The sequence below is a fragment of the Parasteatoda tepidariorum genome, chromosome 1 (genome assembly GCF_043381705.1).
Source record: "Parasteatoda tepidariorum isolate YZ-2023 chromosome 1, CAS_Ptep_4.0, whole genome shotgun sequence".
In the NCBI taxonomy this organism is placed as follows: Eukaryota; Metazoa; Arthropoda; class Arachnida; order Araneae; family Theridiidae; genus Parasteatoda; species Parasteatoda tepidariorum.
In genome coordinates, this window is record NC_092204.1 from 93940858 (window position 1) to 93966949 (window position 26092).

At 25.9% G+C, this 26092-nt stretch overlaps 2 protein-coding genes across 4 annotated transcripts in view; one reads left to right on the plus strand and one right to left on the minus strand.

Moving 5' to 3' along the window:
• On the plus strand, positions 1 to 25737 carry LOC107441629 (histone deacetylase 3; the record flags this gene model as incomplete). The annotated part of the gene is given in 14 exon segments (XM_016054966.3): positions 1 to 191; positions 2920 to 3002; positions 6281 to 6423; positions 8716 to 8797; positions 10509 to 10565; positions 12651 to 12706; positions 13776 to 13909; positions 15146 to 15226; positions 16717 to 16790; positions 19941 to 20005; positions 21207 to 21355; positions 22789 to 22868; positions 23914 to 24083; positions 24888 to 25737. Coding segments are annotated over 14 exon segments (1302 nt in total). The 3' UTR covers positions 24958 to 25737.
• Positions 7686 to 26092, minus strand: part of LOC107441631 (Alg13 UDP-N-acetylglucosaminyltransferase subunit) — a 75697-nt gene continuing 57290 nt past the window's right edge. For 2 of the 3 annotated variants that reach the window (XR_011637375.1, XR_011637374.1), the window contains exon 3: positions 7686 to 8189. The gene's annotated coding sequence lies outside the window, so the exon portion shown is untranslated. Of the gene's footprint in view, positions 8190 to 15221; positions 16021 to 26092 lie in introns of those variants that run through there. The other variant, XR_011637376.1, reaches the window with a different exon arrangement.

The following is a 26092-nucleotide window of genomic DNA, read 5'->3' on the forward strand; positions in this document are numbered from 1 at the left end:
TTTATTGAAATTAACGCTGATGTATTATAATTAAAAGAGAACTCTTGCCAAAAATATGTTAATATCAGTAAAAAATAAGTGAAATGTTTATAACTTGTTTATTATCTATATAACTGAACATAAATTTGTGGTTATGTCTCGAAAACGAGTGGTTTACTTCTGGGATCCTGATGTTGGTAATTTTCATTATGGTATGAAGTTAGTTTATATAACTTTTCAATTATCAGAAACCTAAGCAACTGTTGTATAAATGCCTGTATATTATTCGGAGATTCTTCTATAAAGTCTTATATATTTCTCACAATGAATTTCCCTATTGTTAAAACAAAGAATCATTAAAGATAGAAAAGAGTTTAGCATGAAAGTGAATATTTCTGTTAAGTTAAATAAGAAGCTTCTAATATCCTTCTATGTTTTCCTGTTAGTGCAGAGTACAAACTTAGTATTAAAGTTATTAAACAATGAAGCTAAAATCGGAAAAATCATGTATTTGAGTAAGAATTTCAGACGTCTGGATGTATTTAACTTGTCTTAGTTTAAAAATATTAGAATTTCGCATGGTAGCAAAATTTTTTGCTATTTTCTGTATGTTCCGACTACTATTGCTAAGGTGCCAAAGACATTTTAACTTGCAAAAATTTTTGAGAAATATTTACTCGGGGTGTCAACAAGTTAAACCTTTCTAGTTGGTCTCCTTCTATGATGTATTTTTTTCCAGTTTCTCAGAAGTCACCAAAAGTTGGCTGTTACTTTGCCATTGATACCGATTGTGAAATCATCCCTCTTGCAAGTTTTGAATTCAAAGTTTCTAATTTTTTCTTGCAAAATTTTATTTCTTTGTGGTGAAGGATCTCCCTTTAAGTAAATAGATATAAAAAAAATGCCAATGCTTTGATCTAAAATAAAGGCAATCTGAAAGTGAAAAGTGATTTTTTGTTCTGTTAAAAATTATTCAAACGAGTCTTTAAAAAAAAATGCATGAATAGATATTTAGGTAATTAATAATGCTTAATATTAACTTGAAATAAAAATAATTTGTAGTAGTTGTTTCAATTTGTAGCTTCTTGAAAACGATGCTATCAGTTTTTTTTTAAATGATAAAAAAAGAGTTATTGCATTTTTCCAAATAGGGTAATGATTTTAAAAGAAAGGTACATTCATCTCTCAAAAAGGGCAAGCAGGGTGAGACTGTTTTAAAAACTTTAAGGATGATAACTTAAAAAACACAGAAATGTTTTTTTTTTTTTTTTTCTTATTTGATAAATCTTCATATTGGCACAGAGAAGCAATAGTAGGAATGTGTTTAATTTTGATATTGTTTAAAATATTTATTATTTTAGTTATTTGGAAAAATTTAATGAAATGGTCGCAAGATTTGGGCAAATATTGAGCAAAGACTTGCAATAAATTAATTTTAAAAAAACTTAAGAAAAGCAGGGCACTAAAAATTGATAAAGGTGTGGTACCCTTTTAAAATAGGTATTTTTTAGCAAAATGGAACTATTTGAATTTTGCAAGAAAATGGTTTATAAAATTCAAAGTTCTTATCCCAATTAACAGAAACAGTTCAACCTAAAAATAATTAATAGTGCAATAAATTTGATCATTTTTATGTAAATTTGTTTTAAAGTGTGTCAAATTCTTACCTTTCAAAATTTTTGCTTTAAAACAATATTGCATTAAAATCATTAGGATTTTAAAAACCTTGTCTTAATCTGTACCTAGCATTAACGACAATAAAAGTGATTTGCTAAATGACGTGGATTTACAAAAAATTGAGCCTGCCAAGTATGAGATTTAATTTTTTTAAATAAATTGTTTATTGTTCTGTAATTTGAATAACATATCATTTTGAAAAAGTAGCTCAATTTGCATGAGTGTTTGAGTTTTAAACAATTTTTGATGCATTCATTTGTGCTTTTTCTGAAAATATTACATATAGTGTGAAAATACACACTCTGAGAGTTTTGTTAAATATGTTGAGTAAAACACCATTTCTAAATAATCGTTAATAATAAACATTTGCAAGGAAATGTAAGTTTATCTAATAAATTTTAAGGAATCAAAAACTCACTTTTTTCTTTACTTTAGATTTTTGATAAGAATATCAATTTTAACATAATTAATTTTCAAGCATTATAAACCTGTGTTTTAAGAACTTTTTTATAATACAAGTATGTTGTAAATGTTAAAAAGCATTTGAAAATTTTTTTGTACAAAACAGGATATTTAAAACCTTTTCTTATTATGTGTTATCAAAATTAGTCTATTAGAAAAGATTCCCTTAATTATTTATCAGAATTTCATACGAGTTATGTGTAATAATGATTGATATTTTTTAGAAAATAATAGGTGATTGCAACTCTCGAAAATGCCATCTGAGGAGCCACCATGCTTTTGGCCTTTTCCTCTCCTCCTCTTTTCAGTTGTATAAGAATGTACTACTATATTTTTCCTTTTCTTAATATTTTTTGTATTTAATTGTTAAAAATATTTTTTTTTAAATTTCCATGACGCTTTCTTTTAGTTCTGTTCTGTATAGTTTCCTAACTTAAGAGATTTTAATCAATTTGAAATTCAAGACAAAAACTAACATACTTCCTTCTATGACTCTCCACACGCTAATGGTGAAAGCATGCAAAGTGTTGCTATAGTTAGAAAGTTCTGCTCTACGCCACCTGTAACCCATTTCGATCGATAACCAATTGATAACAATCATTATTTCACATAATTTGCATGAAATTAACACTAAATAGTGAAGTTTTTGCCTCTGAATTTCCTTTTATTTAAGTTCATAATATTAATTATTTAATGCATTTTAAATATTTATATAATTACTGATTAATATTTCTTCTTGTAATTTGCTTTGAAGCATAGAGTTAAAAAAATTTTTTTACCAAATCTAATATATTTTTATAGGACCTGGGCATCCTATGAAACCTCATAGATTATCTGTTACTCATAGTTTAGTATTGAATTACGGACTTTATAAGAAAATGCAGGTAAATAAAAGTTTCATTTAAAGTTCTAGTTATAGAATTTTCTTGGTCTATATATAATTTTATTATAGTAACTCAGATTGCTCAACACTTACTATCTCAAAATTTATTATTAGTGCTCATATAATCAAAATGTGCATTGAAAAACAAGCTATTGGATCCTAAAAAAAAATAATTGCATTTACTAGCTTGGAAATCATATGATACCTAGATATCTATGAATGATTCTAGTGGATATCAATATGTTTTAACTGGAATCAACCGATTTCAATTGAAATCAAAATTTATAGCATTATCTGCCATTGAAAATCACACACACCAGATATCTACATTGATGATTCTAATAGATATACGTGATTTTAACCCTTGACAGACCATGCTGCCATATTAATGGCATGACACTTTTCTTTTCTGGATCAAATGCTGTTTATATATCTACAAAAATAATTGTTTTATTTTAAAGGTTTTTATTTTTGCCATATTTACAATTCATTCAAATTTAATTAAGTGTGTGATTATAATTAATATTTTTATAATCAATTATTATAATTATACCTGATGGGAAATAAACTTTAAAAAGTTTTGGACTCTTAAGGGTTAATTGGGGTCAATAAGTTGAAGTATTCTAACATTTTTTTCTAGAATATATTTTTATATTTGTTAAAATACGTGAAACATAAGAATCTTAGACTTTCATGGTTAATTATTTCTTGGCCTGATATTTCTGATACATATATCTGAATATACATTCTGAAACACATACACACACACACACACATATATTACTTAAAANTAAAAGCTTTTATTTTTGTATATTTGGCCCCATAAGCAGAATATTTTCAAATGTTCTGCAACAGGACTTATTAATTTATACAAATGTTCTGCAAGCATTTCACAGCGAAAAAAAGGCAACTTCACGATAAAATACCATATTTTCATTTTTTAAAATACAGGATCATACACAGATACACTACATTATTTTTTAAACCAAGGGAAACATTCTTGATTTTTTACTTTTTCAATCACTTTTGAAGTACAAAGTTTTGTTAATGATGATGATGAATTATTAATAAAATTCCTATGATATGATGATCCGAGCATTAAAATAAGGGCTGCCTTAAAAATCTTTCGAAGGAAAACATTGCCACTTATTCAATATACAAATTGTTCTGCAGAACTTCGTTTGTTCTGTGACGTACGTCACAGTTTTAGGCACTTTCGGCTTCTGGGTATATATATATATATATATATAAATTTTCAAAAGGAAGAAAAATATTTTCCCTCATAATCAAAATGTGTACCTCATTCAAATCAAGGCTGAAATTAGAGCTGGCTAGATACTGTGTATTTAACAGAACCTTTTTCTATATTTTTCTCTCATAACTCAATTTTAATTTTTATAGAATTTCTATAAAATGACAATTTTTTCCGAAATCTGCTGCAGTTAGTGAGCTTTGTGGATTGTTTTTCATCTGACGTTTGGGGTGGAGGGAAAAAACAGCCCAAAAGTGCTGAGAGAAGAACAAAGGCTGAGAAAAGACTTTTCCATTAAAAAAAAAAAAGTTTTTTCTATAAAATAAAATAAAAGTGAGTTTTCTATATTCAGGGGTCTGTCTAAGACAAATTTACTACTGTTTAGCAGTACCTTCCCTAATTAATCTTAAGGGAAAATGGTAGTTTCACAAAATACTTTTAAAAAAGCAAGTACTAAGATTCTTTTTCCCACGCCTCTTGAAATTTGTTGTATTCCTGTAAAAACGATAAATAAAACGTTAATTAAGTATTTTTATTTGCAATGGAACCCTCCCGTGGATTGCTATTTTGATTGCTTTTCTGAGGAAAAAGAGCTCTACGAATATGTTGCATGTGTTTGGTTAGATAATGTGGTGTGGTAAGCCTAACCGGTCGCTTACACCATATTATAACGAGCTTTTTTTCGCAGAGTTTTTTTTTTAATGAAATGGCAAAGCTGTCCCTCTGTAAAGTTTATTTGAAGTTGAAATTTGAACTATTATTTTAAACATTATTCTAATAGAACTTTATTTTTTTATGAAAATTTTTTTTCCCTGTGAAACTCTTTTCTGTATGACACAGTCAAAAATGTTTCTCATAATGAAGATAACTTTTAATACTAGTACTGTTAAATGTATGTTTTTATTAAATTAAGTTGAATTTTGACTATGGACAATGATTTTTATGGATTTTTAAATTTGGATACAATTTAAGCCCAAAGTTTTACTGTAGCAAAATTGTTTTTGAACATATGGGACAAATATGTATGGAAATTCACAAGTCATAAATGATTTTTATTTGTAGCGAAAATTTTTGAAAATATTTTCTTAATTTACCATATTTTTGTGTTGATGTTTTAATAAAATTTTTAATTTTCACAAATTATGTCTAAATTTTCACAAAATAGGTAGCCTTAAAAAAACCTAGACAAACTCCTAATATTCCTTGATGAAACAAACAAAATTATTTTTTCCCTTTAGAAATCTGATGCAAAGAAACGAATTACCATTCAAACCACAAATTGGCATTATTCCTTTCGAATGTGTGAACTATTGCTAACTATCCAAAAACTTACGAAACCTAAAACTGTTAATATATTTATATTTATAAATATATGTATATAAGTATATATTATATTTATCTATATTTATTACTATTATTATACATAATACTCTGCAGATATTAAGCTAAAATGAGTTGATTTCAAAATTATTTTCTTTAATTAACTGGAATTTAATAAATAAATAAAATTTGGAAAAAAAGCTTTAAAAATATATATACTTCTAATAATTTTGTTACATCGTTTCAGGCTATATCTGAATATATTCTACTTTTTTTGTATATCATTGTATAAATTCTAATTAAAATGTATTAATTTTTAACAATGTAGTTTATTTATTTTTAAATTTTTTTCAACCTGTGCAAATTTTGCTACATATGTGTTTGATTAAGCCTGATTATTACTACTATATTCTTTGAGTGACTGTGTCACAATCGCAAACAAATTTAAATTTCTGAAGATTGTGCTGCAAGTTGACACTTCTTAGAGTATCTCTTGCTGTGTTTATAACATCAATTTTTAAGTTCACCAGTCAAAAAAAAAAAAAAAAATTATTTCCTTAAATAAATAAAAAATATAAAAAATCTTAAGCAGAAATATTTCCAATATTACTGTTATTAAATTGGGTTGTAAAAATTTTTAGGTACAGTTTTTTTCTTGGTACATAAAATTTTTATTTAATTTTTATATACTTTAAAATTTTTGTCAGATTTACCGTCCTTACCGAGCATGTGCACATGATATGAGTCGCTTCCATTCTGATGAATATATTGATTTCCTGCAAAGAGTAACACCCCATAACATTCAATCTTTCAACAAAAGTTTAAGCCATTTTAATGTTGGAGATGACTGGTAATAATTTGTTTCATTATTATTTTGTGAAATATATATTTTTATTATTTTTTTTAATGAAGTGAATCTTATTTTAACATCATTATTATTGCTAATCTTATTTTGTAATTTTTTTTTATTCCTGTGCAAAGAATATTATTTTATTTATTCTTTTTATTAATGTTATTATTATCACTAGTATTCTTTTCGTTAAAGTGAATCTTACATCTAAAAGGTAAAGTGAATCTAACTTCTCTTGTTTTTATTGAAAATTTAAAATGGTAGTAAATTTTATTTTTTCCCCTATTATTTTTGATTTATTAAATTTAACTTGCAATGCCCACCACTATTTACAAACAAATTGAACAAACATGTAGTAAAAGATCAATTTATCATAAAGTGAAGCTTGGCAAAAGGAAGCAATATATTAAACTTACTTTATTTGTTATTTTACTAACACTTTACATATTGTCGGAAGTTAAGACTTCTGGGTCTCTCTAAGACTTCTCTGATTTAATTTTTTTTATTCATGTGAAGTGAATCTTATTTTATTTTTTATTTCTATTAAATGAATCTATTTTAATTTTTTTATGTATGTTCCTGTGAATGAATCTTATTTTTAGTTTTTTTATTACTATTACACCTGTGAAATGAATCCTACCTACATGCCAACATCTCCCATTATCAAAGGAGATTTTTCTTGAATATTTATAGTTGTGGTAAATTTTATGCTTTTCCTTATTATTTTTGACTTGTTTAACTTACAAAGACTACCTCTACTTAGATACTTAGACTAATTTGACTAATTACTACTTAGACTAATTTGAAAAGCATTAGGAAACAACAAACATTAGCAAAAGGAAACAAATTAAGCTTACTTTTATTTTTTATTACACTAACACTTTACTTATTGTAGGGAGCTAAGACTTCTCAGATCTAATTTTAATTTTTTTTCTTTCTTGTGATGTGAATCTTATTCGAATTTTTTTTTTTTTTTTTTTTTTTTGTTCTGAAGTGAATCTTATTTTTATTTCTATGAAATTAACCACCACTTTTTATATGAATTGCAAATTTTAAATGAATTACAAATTTTTTTACATTCCTGTGAATAAATCTTATTTTGAATATTTTTATTACTGTTATTCTTGTGAAGTGAACCCTGCATGCATGCCAACTTCTCTCATTGTCAAAGGAGATTTTTATTGAAAATATTATGCTTTATCCAATTATTTTTATTTGATAAAATTAATTTACAATGGTTACCACTATTTATAAACAATTTGAACAAATATGTAATATAATGTAGTAGAGTCTCGATTGTTCGAGTTTCCCATAAATCTGAGCTAATGAAAAAAAATTTATCTTGCTCCTAAATAATGACCAACGCACAAACAACATATGAAATGATTACTACAACTGATTTTTCAATGATTACTGTGACTGAATGTTGAAAAACAAATTTACAGGTACCGATCACATCGTTGATGAATGATGCTATTACTGATTCCAGATTCAGCCTAATAAAAAAAAAATTTCATTTTGCGAAAACACCTGAGTGACAGTGATAGACAAATGGCTAAATAGGGATAAATAATTAGAATTTACAGATGCTGCCATTATAGAAATGATCGGGGCTCCGGAAATGCAAGAGAGCAGTGCAGAGGAGAATCCGGCAGATTCCACTCAATGAATGAGTTACAGTGAGGATCTTGACACTCTAGAGTCTGTAATACGATACATGAGGCAACTCCAGTCAACAATGTGATATGATGATGCAATATTGCTTCCTGAAAAACAAACAGTGTGATTAAACAAAAAAAATTAGAGAATTATATTGACCTGATGCAGTAATGTAACTTAGTGTAATTCAGTAAATGTACCCTAATCCCCTAATGTAAGTAACTTTTCTTTGAATATAATATTTTTTTCAATTAAAAACTGAAATTTAAAATTTGCTTTGTTGCCATTTATATAAATATTTATTAAATTTATGTTTTCGATAATTCATGATTTCGAATGTCCGAAGTAGGTTCTGTCCCGTCAACCTCAAATTATCAAGACTCAGGCCATACTACTTTAATAATTATGTAGTAAAACTTTTAATTGCTAGTAAAATTAAACAAAATAAACTTGAATGTTATTAGTTATTTTGCTACTACTTTACATATTGTGGATAGCTAAGATTTCCAGGTTGGCATCTCTGATCTAATTTTGAGTTTTATTTTTTTATTCCTGTAAAATTAAATTAAATAATCTTGCGATCTTCTTTTTTTTTTCTGGTTGTGAAGTGAATTTTTTATATTTTTTTTCCAGTCCGGTTTTTGATGGTTTATTTGATTTCTGTTCAATGTACACAGGAGCTTCATTAGAAGGAGCTATGCGCCTTAATAATCAGGTATTTTTTCAATGTTAGGTATCCTTTATAACAATGATTTTTTTTCTATGGATTTCATTATATTGTAATTTTATTTTTGTGTGTGCTCTGATTTGTTCTACGTATTGACTTTTTTCTAAATAAAATAAGTGTGCAAAAAAAAAGGATCACCCTAAGTAACTTTCGATCTAATGATCGGTCTCAGTCAGGTGGTTACTTCAAATATGCTTATTAATAAGTGTAGATGATATTTTAAGTTACAAAATCAGACATGAAAATGTACTTTCTCTGAAAAAACCTACCTTTTTTTCGATGAATTTGGGAGTTTTGCATTTTATTTTTTTCCCCTATCCAAAGTTGGGGGTGTGACATCTACACAAACTATTTTTGTCATTAGCTAAAATATTTTAGAGCCATGGTTTAAATTTTTGTGGATTTCATTGTATTTCATTTCCAAATACATTCATACAAATCTACGGGTTGTCCAATATTTTATTTATTTATTAAAAAAATTATTTCAACACGTTGTGGGTGTGATAAGAAAAGACATACATTTTTTATGTTCGACATGTTTAAATAAGTATTCTTTGAAAAAATTGAATTATTTACTAAATTCTTGCCTGTGTAGGAAATATTGAAAGTTTTCTTTGTGTATGTGGCTTGCATGGCCAATGAATGACCGACACAAATATTTGCAGAGCAGAGATTTTTTTATTTAACATAGTACTAGTAATAATATAAAAATAATAATAAAATAGTTATTAGCAAATAAATATTTAAGAAGGTAATATCAATTTTCTTTTTCTCTTAGTTTGTTTTTGTTACTGCAATTGTTTTTCCTTCTTGGCTGCTGTTTTTATTTTTAAAGTTTTTTTCTCTCCTTTCTTTCTCTTTCTCTATCAGTTTCTAGATATTCTGCTAATTTAAGTGGGTTTTGTTTAATCTTTTTCCGATGGTTTTGGGATTTTTTTTATACTATTTTTCTTCTGCAAAAGAAAAATATATATATTGTGTAAGTTAAGCACTTAATACAAATATAGCACTTAAAATACGAAAAACACATATTTAACAAATCATTAATATTTATTAGTAAAATGGTTAAAGTTTTTAATCTTAGATTAAGTTACTAATGTTAAATTTTGTTTTATTTCAAACTCTAAGTATCTACGTTTTTTAATTGTTTATAACCATTTGTAAACATTTTAAAAAGTTTCAATTATTCTTTTTCTTATTCCTTTTTTTAATTTGAGTAAAAAGTGAAAAAAATTGTCCCTAATATTATATTTATTTTAAAATTATTGAAAAAATTCTACCAAATAACAAAATTGCATGTAAATTTTAAAAAAATTTCTATTTCAATAGAATTCTTGATTTTTTGATAGATTCTTGAGGGTATATTTCTAAATCAAAGGGTGTAGTTACTGTTGCTATATGCGTCTTTTCTAACATATAATTTTTATTTGTTTCTATTCTTTCATTGTAATCTAAACAAATTTATAATTTGTTTAGGTTACATTTCTGTTCAATTAAATAAGATGTTGGATGTAACTTTAAATGTTATATAATTAAAATATTAAATAATTTGTTCTTGCCTGTATATTTTTAAATATCAAGTTTCGAACTGTACATAATTTACATGCATAATGTACACTGAGTAAAATTATTAGAGGGGTTTACCAGAAAACCACATCCTTAGTTTGAAATGGTAGAAATATATTTTATATTTTTTCAGTGCTGTGATATTGCCATTAATTGGTCTGGAGGTTTACATCATGCTAAGAAATTTGAAGTAAGTTTTCATGAAAAAATTTGATATGTTTAATTTTTAAATTTATTGTTTACCAACCTACTTTTTAAAGGAATTATCTTTAATTGTATTCCATTGGAATCAAAATAATTTTTCCTACACTTAAAATTTAAAACGAAGATAAACATTGTTATTCTATATTATAATACAGTCAGACCTCGATATAAGGTCATCCGCATATAAGGTCACCCCGCATATAAGGTCACTTTTCCAAAGTCCCGGCTCACTGAATAGGAATTCTATGTTACAGATTATCGGATATATGGTCAAGTTTTAAAAATCGTTATCGCTTATAAGGTCATTTTTATATGAGGCGAGGAGATCTCTTTTATAAAAGCCTATTTAACTTCTTTACAAGGCAATTACCCATCTCGAGTTCTATGAAAATGTTGCAACCAACGAACAAATTACAATCTCTGAAATTGTCTCACAGTGAGGACAATGACAGTGATCCTGAGACTGTAGCTGTAACCCAAGCGGAGGCCTTCAATGCAAGAAATGTCATGCAAATTTTTTTTACAAAAATCTAGAAACCGTTGTACGAAATATGAAAACCAAAAACGAGACAGACCCGCATAAATGATTTATTTTAAATACGGTAATAAAATATGTAATGTATGTATGTACACTTTGAGGAAATTTGTAAACAGCTTTATTTTAAATTAAAATTTTTCTTAAAGATCTAACTTTCTTTAATTCTTTACTAATTCGGTTAAAATTTATTGGCTTAAACATTTAATTTATGACCGATCGTTTTCGTTTGTATTACCATTTTTAAAAAATCATAATGTGTACCGTTTACGTGCTTAGTTACGAACTGCTAATGAATCGGTTAAAAGGTCACCCCGCTTGTAAGGTCACTTTTGCGATGTCCGTTAGGGTGACTTTTTATCGAGGTCTGACTGTATATAGTTTTCATGCATGAATATTATGTTTTTGTGGTTCATAAAAAGCTTTTACTTAATTGAAACTGTTCCTATTACTAAAATGGTAAAATAACATTTTTTTAAATATTACTGTAATAAAATTTATAATTTTTGTCACTTTACAATGTTTCTAAGCGAAAGCTTTTATGTTATTAGGCATTTGAAATATTAAATTTTAGAACACTAATGTTAAAAAATTTGTGTCTAGAGCAACAATTAAAAAAAATCCTTTATACTTTTCACAAATTTATAATTTTTTTCTTAATGTAATTTATGTCTTAGAAGCTTTCATAAAATACATTATAATAATATATCACAAATTTACATAAAAAATATTCTTCCAAAAACCATTTTCATAAAACCATACCATATATGAGCATACAGCTAAAGTGCAGACATTCAGTCAATTCTGAAAAAAGGCTAGTTTGTTTCTCTGGAAGCAAAAAAATACCTGGAATTCTGAGGAGAAAAACAGATGAAGACATTTAAACATTTTTGCAAATCAATTCTTGTCAAGACTTCTTGAATCTGTACTAAAATTTAATTTATTCATTAAAAATTATAAATAATAATAAGTTTATTAATATCAGTAAACTTTTAGACTGGATTTTTTAATGTTTTCTTAATTAAAAGTTAGTTTAAAAATTGTATTTACGTATAAAATTCTTGCATAAAAAAAATTTCTTATTTGCAAATTTTTTAATTAATGTTAAAATTATTCAAATTCTTATGATATATATTTTTTTTTTTCAAATGTTTCTTTCTAAGTCAAGGAATTCTGATTTGTCTTAAAATTTGCCAACCTATAAAAATCTTTAAATAACCTATAAACTGGTCAGAGAAAACAGGTGGAATTTTTGAATTTTTCTTAATTGAGTTTTCTTTTTTTATTGTACCCCTTCATATTTTACAAAGATCAATTTCTTTCTGAGTTAAAGTTTACTCTATTTTTTGAAGTCTTTATCTTGTAAATAACAATAATTGTATATCAACTGCATATTTTTATTTATTTATTTTTTAATGAAAAGATAGACTGTTGGTTATAAAAATAACCTATTTCTAAAAACCAGGGCCAATAATTGCATAATTTCTAAAATATTCAATTGTAGATTTTGGGGTAACTTTTTGTTCCTTTTTGCAGGCCTCTGGATTTTGCTATGTAAATGATATAGTAATTGCCATTCTAGAACTTTTGAAGTAGGCATTTCTAATATTTTTTATTTTATTCTTTACAAGTTTAATGTTGATATTGTTGGTTTTGTAATTAAATGCTTGTATTAATAATAAAAGAAATTCCTTACTTCTCTCTAACAGTAAATTTTATGTTAATAAATGTTGTAACTTACGTTATATGTCATAATAAAATTCTTTTTAAAAAATTACATTTTATGTTTATTAAAATTATTTATGTTTAACGTATGGCTGAAAATTTGTTTTTTCTGTATATAATTTATTCAAATGTCTTTCTTTTAGAAAATACAGTTTATCTGTATATTTTTTTACAAATACAATTTCAATACATATAATGCCTAAGAAATGCTATATTTATTGAGAAAAAAAAGGTGAAAAATTTTAGCATTTGCAATTTATTTACTTTGAACAGGACCTATTCCTTAAAACAGGGGGGTCAAGAAATTCTGGTTATTCTATTTTATATTTTCCATTACCCGGTAAAACCTTAATCTGAAATCAGCAGTAACGTTATAAGTATTTAAGGGAATTCAAAATTAAGTTTTCAATGTGTTGTGATTTGTTATTTCTTTAAAAAAATAAATTATACTACAATGTGATTAAATTATTTGCTGCTAAATTAAATCTGAATGTAAGTGAACATGATGCTTTATAAGCTGCTTGGCATCATTTTCAATTTTAATCTTCTACATATTAGCAAGAGGAAAAAATAATTGTTATTTAAACATTTATTCTACAGCACCATTTTGTATGTTTTGCAAATTTCAAAAACTACTTTTGACATAATTTTTTGTAGAAAATAGAGCAAAATTGGAATTTATTCTTGATGTATACATAAGCTAAAATGAATATATTAAGCTGAATAATGTTTTTCAAAAAAAGAACTTTAATTAACGTTGAGAATGGCTATCAGAAAAATAAAATTCTTTTTTCTCAAATTTTGTTATGAAAATTTTGATTAAAAATACTGATGGATTTTTTTTTTAAAAAACACACACTTTTTAGGAACTACTGTTGTAGAAAATAGTTTCATTTCTGTTCTAAATATGTAATATTTATTTATTTGATTCTTTAGATTTCATCCTCGTGTTCTTTATGTGGACATTGATATTCATCATGGAGATGGTGTTCAAGAAGCCTTTTACCTCACTGATAGAGTGATGACTGTGTCATTCCATAAATATGGAAACTACTTTTTCCCTGGCACTGGTATATTATTATTTTAAAAAACAATGTCTGAGTATAGTAAGAAATATAATATGAAGTCTCTTTTTTTTTTAAGTTAAAAGATAGTTGAATGTTTGTAATGGGGAAGAATCGGTTTAATGTTAGTACCTTTTAATTCTAAAGAGTAAAAATGTGTTAAAAAGTTTCTACTAAAAGTTAGAGTGCACAATTTTTGAAGGGAAGTGCCAGTTCAATGGTAAACAGATGGATGAAAGGTTCCCTTGTTAGAGTATATAGACATCTTTGAGCATACTAATATAATTTTATAAAATTAAACACTTCTAAATATTAGTAGTCTTTAAACATGACATAGTAGTCTTTAAACAAATAAATACTTTAAAAAAAGGAATTTTCTTCTTATTTACTAATGGATTTTCCAAAATAAAATAAAAACAGTGTGGAAAAATAATGTTTTTGTATCATGTACACACAATATGATCAAAAATAGAAGTTTTTTTTTTTTTTTCAAAAAGAAGAGGAAATATCCTTTTTTTTTTTTTTTTTTTTTAAAAATTATGTTAAAGAGAATCCTCTGAAATGAAGTTATACACCTTTATGTTAGAGCCTGGAGGAAGTGAAGTATTTTTTTTCAATAATCATGAAGGAAGGGTTTATTTTATTTCTTAAATAGTTTTTAGTAAGTTAAAAGCAAATAATATTGAAAAAATAAGTGTTTTAAAATAATTTAAGGAAGTTTAAAAAAAAAATAGATTTTGAGCTTTAATGAAAAATTAAAATAAAAATTAATTTTAAAAATAAGTGTATTGATCTATCTTTAAAGCTGAAGGTTTCATAAAGGTGATTCAAAAAGAAATATAACTAAGCTTGATTCTTACACTTGAATTAAGTTACTCACACTAAAATCTATGCCATAATTTATTCTAATTCTCACTTCGGCTTTTCTTTCCTCTTTTTTCCCCTTCCCTCTGAAATGGGATATTATGCTTATTTCTATATGGTAAAAGTTATATTTAAATTATATGCAAGATCATCATTATAATGTAAATTTAAAAATAAAACAAACTGTGCCTTCTGCCCTTTCTCATTGAATGGCATTAGAAAAACTGTTTTATTAGACAGAAAAGCAACCATATTAAATAGTGAGAAACTCTGAATGAAACACTCACATGGTTAAGGATATTTTGATAATAATGTAAACTGAATTAATTTCTGATTAAATTGTTTATTTTATTAAATGAAAGGAAAATATATTTTTAGGTGATATGTATGAAATTGGTGCAGAAAGTGGACGTTATTACTCAGTTAATGTTCCTCTAAAAGAAGGAATTGATGATCACAGTAAGTTAAGACTGTCTTTTTTATGAAATAATGAGATTAATTTTATGTTATAAAAGTGACATTTAAGATCTCAAATAGTAAAATCTAAACTTGTTCCAGCTTCACATAGATACGCCTTGATCAGTAAGAACAGAGATTATGCAATTTGACAGTGGTTACATAGACACTGTTACATGACATAATTGTTAGAGAAACTTAAGTGCATTCTTCTGGGGAAATCAGAAACTTTCTTATCAGTGCATTTCACAACTAGTTGCTAAGTTTATCAACCAATGGTATTTGCTGACTGGAAAAAATATAAAACAATATCTTCTGCATGTTGGAAAACGGAAACTAGAATATTTACAAAGAAACAAAAAAAAATTTTCCTACTTGGGGAGGTTGGCCTTATGTGCCATTTCCCTTCTAGCGGTCAATAAGTAAAATTGTATTGGTCATCGAAGCACAATTTGTCAAGTGTTCAAAACTCGTTACTTTGCCTGAAGAGCACAGAGGGCAGTCAGAAGCTTTCGAAACACCAATCCGGTGAAGATGAGTCTAAAGATAGTCGTGAACAGTCTACGCACGAAAATTTGGCATGAAAAATCTGCAGGGTTATGGAGGAGGCAAGACCAAATCTTTCTTGCAGCATCCACATCTTGCGCATTCTTTATATATCTGTCTATCACTCTCACAATGATGGAGAAGATCTAGTTGTAGGAGAAAGCAAAAGCGGGTTGAGGAAGTCTACAGCCGCTTTTTGCCAAGCGATCGGCTCTCTCATTTCCAGGAATGCCGCAGTGGCTAGTGAGACACTGAAAAAGAATCACCCAGCCATTATTGATAAGTCAGCAGGTAAATCATTTGGCCCAGTACTTTTACCTCTCTTCGTTTCTTCCATTGCCTTTCGCAATTCATCAAAAGTAAAGTCATTATTAAAGAGTGAATCCTCATTTTGGCTCAAGTTACCGGCAGAGGGTTTTAAAAGCCCCTATCTTACTCTTCCACCTTCTGCAGGTCTGCACACTGAAGCATAGTGTTTTTTACCAAAATAAGGACCTTTTCGTTATTAGTAGTAAATTTTCTGTCGTGTAAATTAAGAGATTCATTTTTTCTATAACTAAACATAGATGCTTTTCAGAAACTAAACATGGAATGAAAGTAAAATATTTGTTAGTTTTGTCCTCAGACTGTAGCATGTAATAGCTGCATACTGTGGTTATTTTAAGAACATTTTTTACAGTTCTTCTCAGTTAGCAGCATTATTTGTTGATGGACTTTGTTAGCAATTTTGAAATTTTATTGGACAAAAAACTGGTTTTCTCAGTAAAGCACAGATAACATTATATTTCTATCTAACTTGATTTCTTTTTTCAAATCATTGGTATTTTCAGGACATTCAATAAAAATCTTTAAAATACTTTACACGGTATATTCTTTAAATTGACATTTAAATGTGATATAGTAAAAATGATACTTACATTAATAATTGTTATACTTCTTTTTAATAGGTTATTTTCAAACGTTTAAGCCAGTTATACAAGCAGTTATGGAATTTTATCAGCCTACATGTATTGTTTTGCAGGTATCTCTTTTTTATATATTATGGATAATAGAGATGTAACAAATATTCGACCCTCTTGCTGAATATTCGGTTGGCCAAATATTCGTCTTAATATTACTATTCGATATATATGGCAAATTTGAATAGATAGGCCAAATATGGCAAATTTGAATAGATAGGCCAAATATGTCAAATTTGAATAGATTATAAAGAGTTATATAAAATCGTTTCTTTTTTTTTCTTTTTTTTTACTATACATTATTAGAAATAATTTATATTTTGAAAGACAAATAGGAAAACGAAATTTGAAAAATTAAAACTAGATAACTATATACTAAATCATTAATTTTGCGATGCTGTTTTTTTTTAATATTATTATTATATTCAGGCAAATCAACTTCATTGTTTTTTCGACACTTTTTGTTTTTTAATATTTGAAACTTTATTTTGTTTGTCTCATTTCTGCTGTTTTCCTGTTTTGACTATAGTGCAGCATTTTAACGGAGTCTTTCTAATAGACTTTTATTGTCACTTTTTTCTGTATGGTAAGACAGATTACCGATAGCATCAGAAACTCTGATTCTCAACATTAAAGTTATTTTTCAGATTTAAGAGGAAAAAAATTTCTACTTCTCATATGCTTTTTATATTAACTTTTCTTTTTATCAGTATTTATGTAATGATACAGCAATTTTTAAAGAGCGTTGCTAATAAACATTATTAAATTATGGTTTTTCTAATAATACTATAATTGTATAGTTTTACACAATTAAAAAATTTTATAATTTTAGTTAAATTGTATGAATAATTTTAGTTTTATATTTTTTGTTTAAAAATTAGGAATGATTTTTGTTTTGGTTTCTATCTAGCTTTTTTTTAAAAAAAATTTTTAAAAAATCTTTATTTTTATAGAGATTTTTATTATGACACAGCCCCCTCATACCAATAATACAGCTAAATTTAGATTATTTTTCAAGAATAACTCAACTTATTAATATATTTAAAAAAATAATAATTTTGCTATTTGGCCACTGAATATTCAGTCAATTTTTTTGGCCTAATAATCGGCTATTATGTCATATCACTATTCATTTCATCCCTAGTTGATAAATTGTATTTCATACATGCTTACGTAGGCTTATAAAACATTTTTTTTTCATTCTTTTATACATAATGTGTAATTAAAATAATAGATTAATTTTTTAGATTCTCTCTCTATATATATATTGCCTTTTAATTATCATAAAGGTGATTTATATAAGTTATATTACAAAAAAAAAAAAAAANAAAAAAAAAAAAAAAAAAAAAAAAAAAAAAAAAAAAAAAAAAAAAAGTCTAGGAGAGTAATAACATTAAAATATATATTTTCCAGACAGGTCTGAGAAGAAACTTTTAACCACTAAATTACATTTCAATTGAAAAATTTTTAAATCAATTTCAGTAACAGTAAGAACAATGGTATTTAGTTTAACTAAATTGTAGTCCTTATTGTGCTAAATAATTGTTATTATTTTTTAACACTTTTAAGCATTAAAATGTAACTTTTTTTTGGTTAGCAATATTGGTTATTAAAACAAAATAAAAATTATTTTTCACTTTACTTGTATCAAATGAAAATCTTTCATATATATTGCATCAAATGTACTAAAATGTGTAAGAAAATTTTAGTTTAGAATCTTTTTTACTTTTTGTCAGTAGTATTTTGTTTTCATGCAAGAATAATAACTTTACTCTATTTGAATTATATGACTAAGGGAGTGAAATGATATAATATTGTATCTTTCTTAAAATCTGTCTTTTAACTAGTTTGGGAAATCTGCTAATTAGAAAATCATAGTGACAGCTTAGAACTTTAATCAACTCTTCACAATTCTTTATTTTGTGAAAGAGAACAACTCAAAAAAAAAGCAGAAGTATTTCATTCATATTCTTTCCCAAAGAATAAAGCTTTTCTCGTTGTTATATATACTAAATTTATATTTTATAATTTAGTTATAAAAATAGGAGTACGTAAAACCTGAACAAGGTTGCCATTTCACAGGGAGAATAGGGAAAACCTGGAAAATGCAGGGAATTAAAAAATCATCTAAAATAACAGGGAAAATACAGGGAATTTTGATTTTTTTTCTATACAAACTGTGAAAAGACAGGGAATTTCGTTTTTTATTTTAGTATTAAAAATGGTGATTATTCAAATTGCAATCTATGGGATATTTAGGGATATTTTAGTTATTCTAAACTATTTAATTTACTATGGCAATATTTAAGTATGTTCAGCTGTTCCATTTTTTTCTCTTAAGTTTTTCCAGCAATTAAAAATAGTATAGTTAGCCCAATATAGCTCACACAAGAGCACAGTAATTATGTTTCCTCTTAATATATTGTGTATACAGTATAATAATTGTATAATTAATATATTGTGTATACATAATATAATGTGTACAGGGAAAACAGGATATTTTTTTTCCAGATTTGAGTGTTAACCTTCCTCAAGTATATATGTCACTTGCATATATTTGTACACATCAAGTTTTATTATTTCTGGTTTCACCTAAAATAATGAAACATATTTTATATACACTTAAAAATGTACCTAAATGCAAAGAATATTTCAGGAGGGACACCAAGTTTCTTTTTTTTTTTTTCAGTTAAACATGAAGTGACAATTTAGAACGTAGTTTTTTTTTTTACTCCACGGATAAGTTTCTCTCCATGTTAGACAGCCAAAAATTTGAGTAGGTTAATAATAATTAGTTTGTTTTTCTAGTCATACATTGTTTGTATACAATGTTACAAACTTTCAACTATCCATTTTTAAATAAAAAGTTTGTCATGATATAATTGGCTATTTGGAAATATCAAATACATTTATAAAATATGTAATTTAAACTTATTAAAATGTTTGAAAATAATGTTATAATTAAATTTTCATTTTATTTATTCCATGAAATAATGAAATTTTGAGATTCCATTGCATTTCTATGAGATAACAGGACCGTAATAACATTTCAGTACCACATAACATGTGGTCTTTTAAGTATTTTCATAGAGTTCAGTGCTTGCCGTTTTAAAAAATAAAGTTTCTGTAACTAGTATGTTTTTGTTTGCTTAAAAGTTCAACTCTTAAATATGTTCTGTTAGTAATTTCACATATTATCTAATCAATTTTAGTGTGGTTCTGACTCTTTGGCTGGAGATCGATTAGGTTGCTTTGCTTTAAGTACCAAAGGGCATGGGTAAGTCATCCAATATCTATTTAATCAGTCAGTATGTACCTATACATTATCTGTAATTGTTAAAAATTTAATAAATAAGGTTTTATAACTTTGTTATACTTTTATACGTTTTATAATATCAGTATTTGAATTTAATATTTACTCCCTTAATAATAAATTATTAAAATAATAAATTTAACACTTTTAAACAAGTGAGGAAATCTTTAGAATTTTGAGCATAGTTAAGATTAGTGGTCGGAAGTTGCGCACTACAAGTAGTGAAACTACTGTTGTCGCAGCTTTTTTTTTGTAGTTTGTAGTGTAGCATGCTACTTTTTTAAAAACGTAATGCCGTAAATTGTGCGGTACAAAAAACAATAGTTTGTTGCAATTCCTGACAACTATCTTAAAAAACTAGTTTATAAAAGAAACACGGTTCTAGTGCAACTAATTTTTCAAATTTGGTGGGTACAAATCTTCACTGATCCATCAATGGATGCAATAATAATGACCCAGTGGCTGCAACTGAGCTGTAACAGAAATTAAGTATTCAAAATCAAGTATAACTAATATTTAAACCAGAAAATATGAAAAATAGATAATTAATCATTTTGGTCACACTTTCAAACGCTAATGCACACTCATGAAACATTGATGTTATTTTAAAGAAAAGGGTTGTATTTTTAATTTACTTAATTTCTTAGAAAATAAAAGAGCATTAAACAATTAAAAAATAGCAATTATTTAATAATTTTCTCATTTCTGAAATTAAATATTCGCTGTCGAAAAAGTTTAAGGTTAAGTGAACAAATTCGACAAAAAAATGTTTTGGAATAACAAATTTACTCATATAAACAGGAATAAATATTTCTTACTTATTCCCTTATATTTAATGTAAGCCAACTTCTTATTTAAAACCATTTTTTACAGACATATACATTAATTTCTCCAGCAGTGTTCGTCTCTATAAAGTAATGAAGTAGTTACTACAATTCCAAAGTAGTTTGTAGTCACTGCATTTAAAAAAAGTAGTTGTAGTTGTAGTTAACTATATTTGTAACAAAGTAGTTATAGTAAACTGCAAAAATAATGTAGTTTTTATGACTACTGGTTAAGATTCAATACATTAAAGCTCTGACTGACATTTTTCTTCCAATGAGAATTTTTAAATGTTTTTTTTTTTTTTTTTATCTTGATGTTCGTAACATTTATTTGTTTTTAGCGAATGTGTAAAATTTGTGAAGGAACTGAACGTGCCTCTCCTTGTTCTGGGTGGGGGTGGTTACACAGTGAGAAATGTGTCAAGGTGCTGGACCTATGAAACATCACTTTTAGTGGAGGAAAACATTAGCAGTGAAATTCCATATAATGGTAATTAATACTACTTTTAAAATAAATGAAAATGCAAGCAATTCTTATGAATGTAATTTGTATTTTATTTTTGTGAAAAAAATTATTAGCCGCAACATGTCTCATTATAGCAATTTAAAATGTATTCTATGTGACAGAATGTTTTAAAATTATAAATTACATTTGTTTTGTTATAATTTGTTTCTGTAAGTTTTTTTATAATACCTAGTTAATCTTTTGATTAAATTTTAAAAAAATAATTATATTAGTATATGAATGAGAGATTGCCTTTGTAAACTCCACGATGAACAAAGGGATAAAGCTTTACAAAAGAGCCCTGTTTTGTTTTATTCAATAAGCTAGAAATTTAGAAAAAAAAAATAGTCTCCTACATATTTTATGAGAAAGTGTTGTGAGTGTAAGCCATAAATAGTGAATGTGTAAAGTTTGTGAATGTACCTCTCCTTACCCTGTTTAGTTATTTATTGCTTGTTTGCAACAATTATTAGAAAACTTGGTGCAATCAAAGAAAAATAATTCCTTGCTCTTTGTTTACTGAGTTTGTTTATTGGATACCCAAATTGGATGAACATCTAAGCACATCTTCAGAGTTCATTAAGATGGTGGGGGCATCAATATTTAATTACTTAATAATACCTTTTGAAATATAATTTTGTTTTTAAAGTTACATAACTGATATATGTATGAGAAAATCTAGTGGTATGGATTACATTTTGAGAGGGATGGTGAATAGCAAAATAATAATCATTAAATTAAAATGAAAGTGAGTTACTGATCTAGTTCAGGCATTTTCAGAGGAAGAATTTCTAAATATTTCTTTTTGTCTGTTTTATTTCTCAACTACAGGCTCTGAGTGTGAGACAAAATACTTTTTACAAATTCAAATTTTATAAAAATTAATGAAAGGAATATTTCCTAAAATGAGTAAAAAATTAATTAATTCAAAAATTCATTCATTACAAGAATCAGTCAATTTTATTTTATGTTATTTATAAAGTTAATAACTTTAGCTCTTGGCTATGTAGTTACTACTAATTATTTAAAATTTAATTTTTCTTCGTATTTGTTTATATAGAGAGATAAAGTTTTCTTTGTTAAATTTTAAATTTTCAAACAATTTTAAAAAAATAAGGATTAAAAATTGTTTTTTAATCTCTTTTTTTTAAATTTAATTAATATATTTAAGGAATTTGCAATGATCTTTATTATAATTTTTTTTATTTACATTCTGATTTTAAATTCCTACTGAGCAGTAGAAACGTTTTAACTCTTGCTTACTTATCTAAACTGAGTATGATTGATTTTTGTTTACAAGTGTTTTAATAAAATTTTATGCTTTAACTATTTAATCAATATTTTTTTTTAAATCTATATATTAAGAAAAAAAAAAATTTTCTGTTATCTCTATTAAATTTCTGCTTTTATTTATTTAGAATACTTTGAATATTTTGCACCTGATTTTACTCTTCACCCAGATGTCAACACAAAGCAAGATAATGCTAATTCTAAACAAGTATGGAATTATTATTCTACATTCTTCTTTATGTTTTACTAAAGTAAATTTTTTTTTCGATGAGGGGGATGCAAAGTGCGAAAAAGGAGGAATAAGTATTTTTTTTTTCTATGTTTATATTCTTTTATGTGTTGAAGAGAAGAAAAATTATTAATATATACTAAAAAAAACTACACTCTAAGAAAATAAATTTTAGATAATCACTGATTTAAATTAAATTTTTTAAAGAGAAGTAGATTTGAAAATATACAAACATTGTAATATTTGAGGATTAAAAAAACTTTTTTATTGATTTTCTTACTTTTGAAATTTATTGTAAATATATTGCTATAACAATTAGTTTTTAGCAAACCTATGCTAGTGCTTAAAGCACTTATGAAATCTCTCATTAAAAATCATTTTGATTTTTTGGAGCTCAAATAAGGTAGTGAACATTTAATATTTTTTATACATATAAATTTGTAGAAAAGTTAAAAACAATGGTTTCGAAATTTTTACCAATTCCTAGTTCTAAAACTCTTCAAAGCCACTTTTTATTATAATAATACAAATATATTATTAAGGAACATACAATTTTGAAATAAAATTATCCTTATATGGTAAAAAAAGCCGTACAAAAATAAATATAGATTGGTTTATCTAAAAATGTGATTTTTTTTTTTTTTTAATAAATATGCATCTTGAGTTTTTATATATTGGATTATTTATAAAACTTCAATTAAGATGTAAGGCAACAAATTTTTTTGCCATTTCAAATGTCTTAAAAAATCTGTGAAACCTGTTTTGTGATTTGTTTGTTTTAGCCTCTTTTTCAGTGTCAATAATAACACATTTCTATTCCATTGTAATGCTATCGTTTCATAGTCATTACTATTTTATTATAATTACATTTATAAATGTAATAACGCATTTCTAAAATTGTGAAATGAAAGTTATCAAAGTGTTTTTAAAAAAAAGTCAGAATAATCCCATTTATATGAAATAAATTAATTTTTTTTTTTAAAAAAAGAAAGAAATGAAACCTGCTTTTCCATAAATTTTTTAGTATTTGGAAACCATTGTGAAGCATGTAACAGAAAACTTGAAATGTCTCCAGCATTCACCCAGTGTACAAATGCAAGACGTTCCAGAGGACTTTCTTCGTCTTAAAATGGAGGAAGAAGAAAAAGAACCAGATCCTGATAAGAGAATGACGCAAGAAGAAATAGATATAAAGTAATACAAATTTATTTAATTTTTTTTTCTTACTGTCACCATAATTTAGTTGCTAACAACAGCTTATGCAAAAAAAAAAAAACAATCTTCTCCTAAAAGAATAATTGTCCTTTATAGGAGAAGCAACTTTAAAAAGTTGCTCCTCTAAAACCTTGATCTATTTGTTGCTTTTGAATAATACAAGATATTTATATTTTTAATGGCTAATTTTGATTCTCATAAGTTGAAGTGTAGATCTCTACATTTAAGGGTAGTTCAATAATTATTTAGGCACCTAATAAGAGAGGGGGTTGTGATTTTTTTGCTGACAAGGGAGGTGAAGGGGTAAGATTAAAGCTCATGTAAAACATTAAAATCATCTTATTTTCAATTTTTTTCTTCAACTTCAACATTAACGGGCTTACATAGATCCTTATGATTATTACTTTGGCTTGATTTTGCTTTATATATTCACAAAAAAATTTTTATCAGGGAGGTAATTATTATGCTGGTGTAATATTTTTATGGACTTATCTAATCTAATATTTTTTGGGCTTATTTAAATATGAGTTTTCAAGCAAATATTTCTAGGTAATTATTCAATTGATTTCACGGCATTATTAAATGAGATATTAAAAAACAACTTCAAAATTAACGGGCTTACATAGATCCTTGTGATTGTTACTTTGGCTTGATTTTGGCTTATATGTTCAATAATTTTTTTTTATCATGGTGGTAACAGAGGAAGAATTTCAGTTCTTAGAATTAAAATTCATTATGGTTAATTTTCAATAGATTATTCCATTACTGATTACTTTTTTCTAGAGTGGAACCTCCTAACGAGTTTTATGATGGGGAAAAGGACCAAGATGCTGAAATGCCTCCAGAAACATAATACCTGCTGCATATTAAATTTCATCTCATCAATCATTACAACTGAAAAACCATCAAAGCTCTTGTAAACATAAAAGAGATATTTTCACAACAAGAGTAACTTTTAGATTCATTTAAAGTGTGTTTTGCATCACACTTTTTCAAAAAATCATGAATGAACTACATTTATGTACAGTAGTTATGCAACCTATCATTTTTCTACTATTGTTTTTTAAAGAATCATTTGTAGTGCCTAGCACACTATTTTATGGTGATATTTTAATTGGTTGTATGGATTTTATTTATTCTTATAAAGGATTTTTTTTTTCAATGTCTTTTTTATATATATTTTAGCAATTCAAGATAAATGTTTTCTCATAACTTTTTATGTTACGTTGTAAAGTATAAATTACTAAAAAATAAATTTTAAAGAACGCTAAGTGTGTTTTGTCCCAAATTTTACTAAATTATTTGGATCAACTGTTTTAAATATTTAGGTATTAAAAAAATTTACCCATAGAGCCTATTTCTTTTACACTATTTTTATGTATGAAATAATTGAATTTTTACTAATATTATTATTAAAAATAATTATTAATAAATAATTAATACTAATTATAAAACAAAAATATTCCTGAAATAATAAAAATTTTATTCATAAAACAATGTGAACAAGAAATAGTTACAGAGGGTAAATTTTTGTTAAATAGATAAATAATCGAATTTTTATTGTATAAGTCAAAAAATAGAAACTGATTTGATTGAAATTTGAATTTAATAAAGACAAATGCTATCCCCTTGACAGTTTCATTTATTTTTTAAATGCAATGGAAATAAACTACATTTGACATATATTTGACTACTGTTGACATATTTCTATTTTTGATTTACACTTTTATGGATAAAATTGTAGGAATGGCATCTTATTAACCATATAAAAAACTGAATAAAATATAAAAAACTGAATCATTAGCCAAGCGCCCTGTATTTTTATGTAAGCTTTTAAAGTATAATATGCAAAAAAGAGAAAAAAAGGGGGAAACATCCTGAATAGCTTAAGATCTGATGATCAGATTTTTACAAATTAAGAAGCTAATTTAATAGCTCAAGGTGTAAACCTTAAATAAATAGAAATATTAATTAATTAAAACAATTTT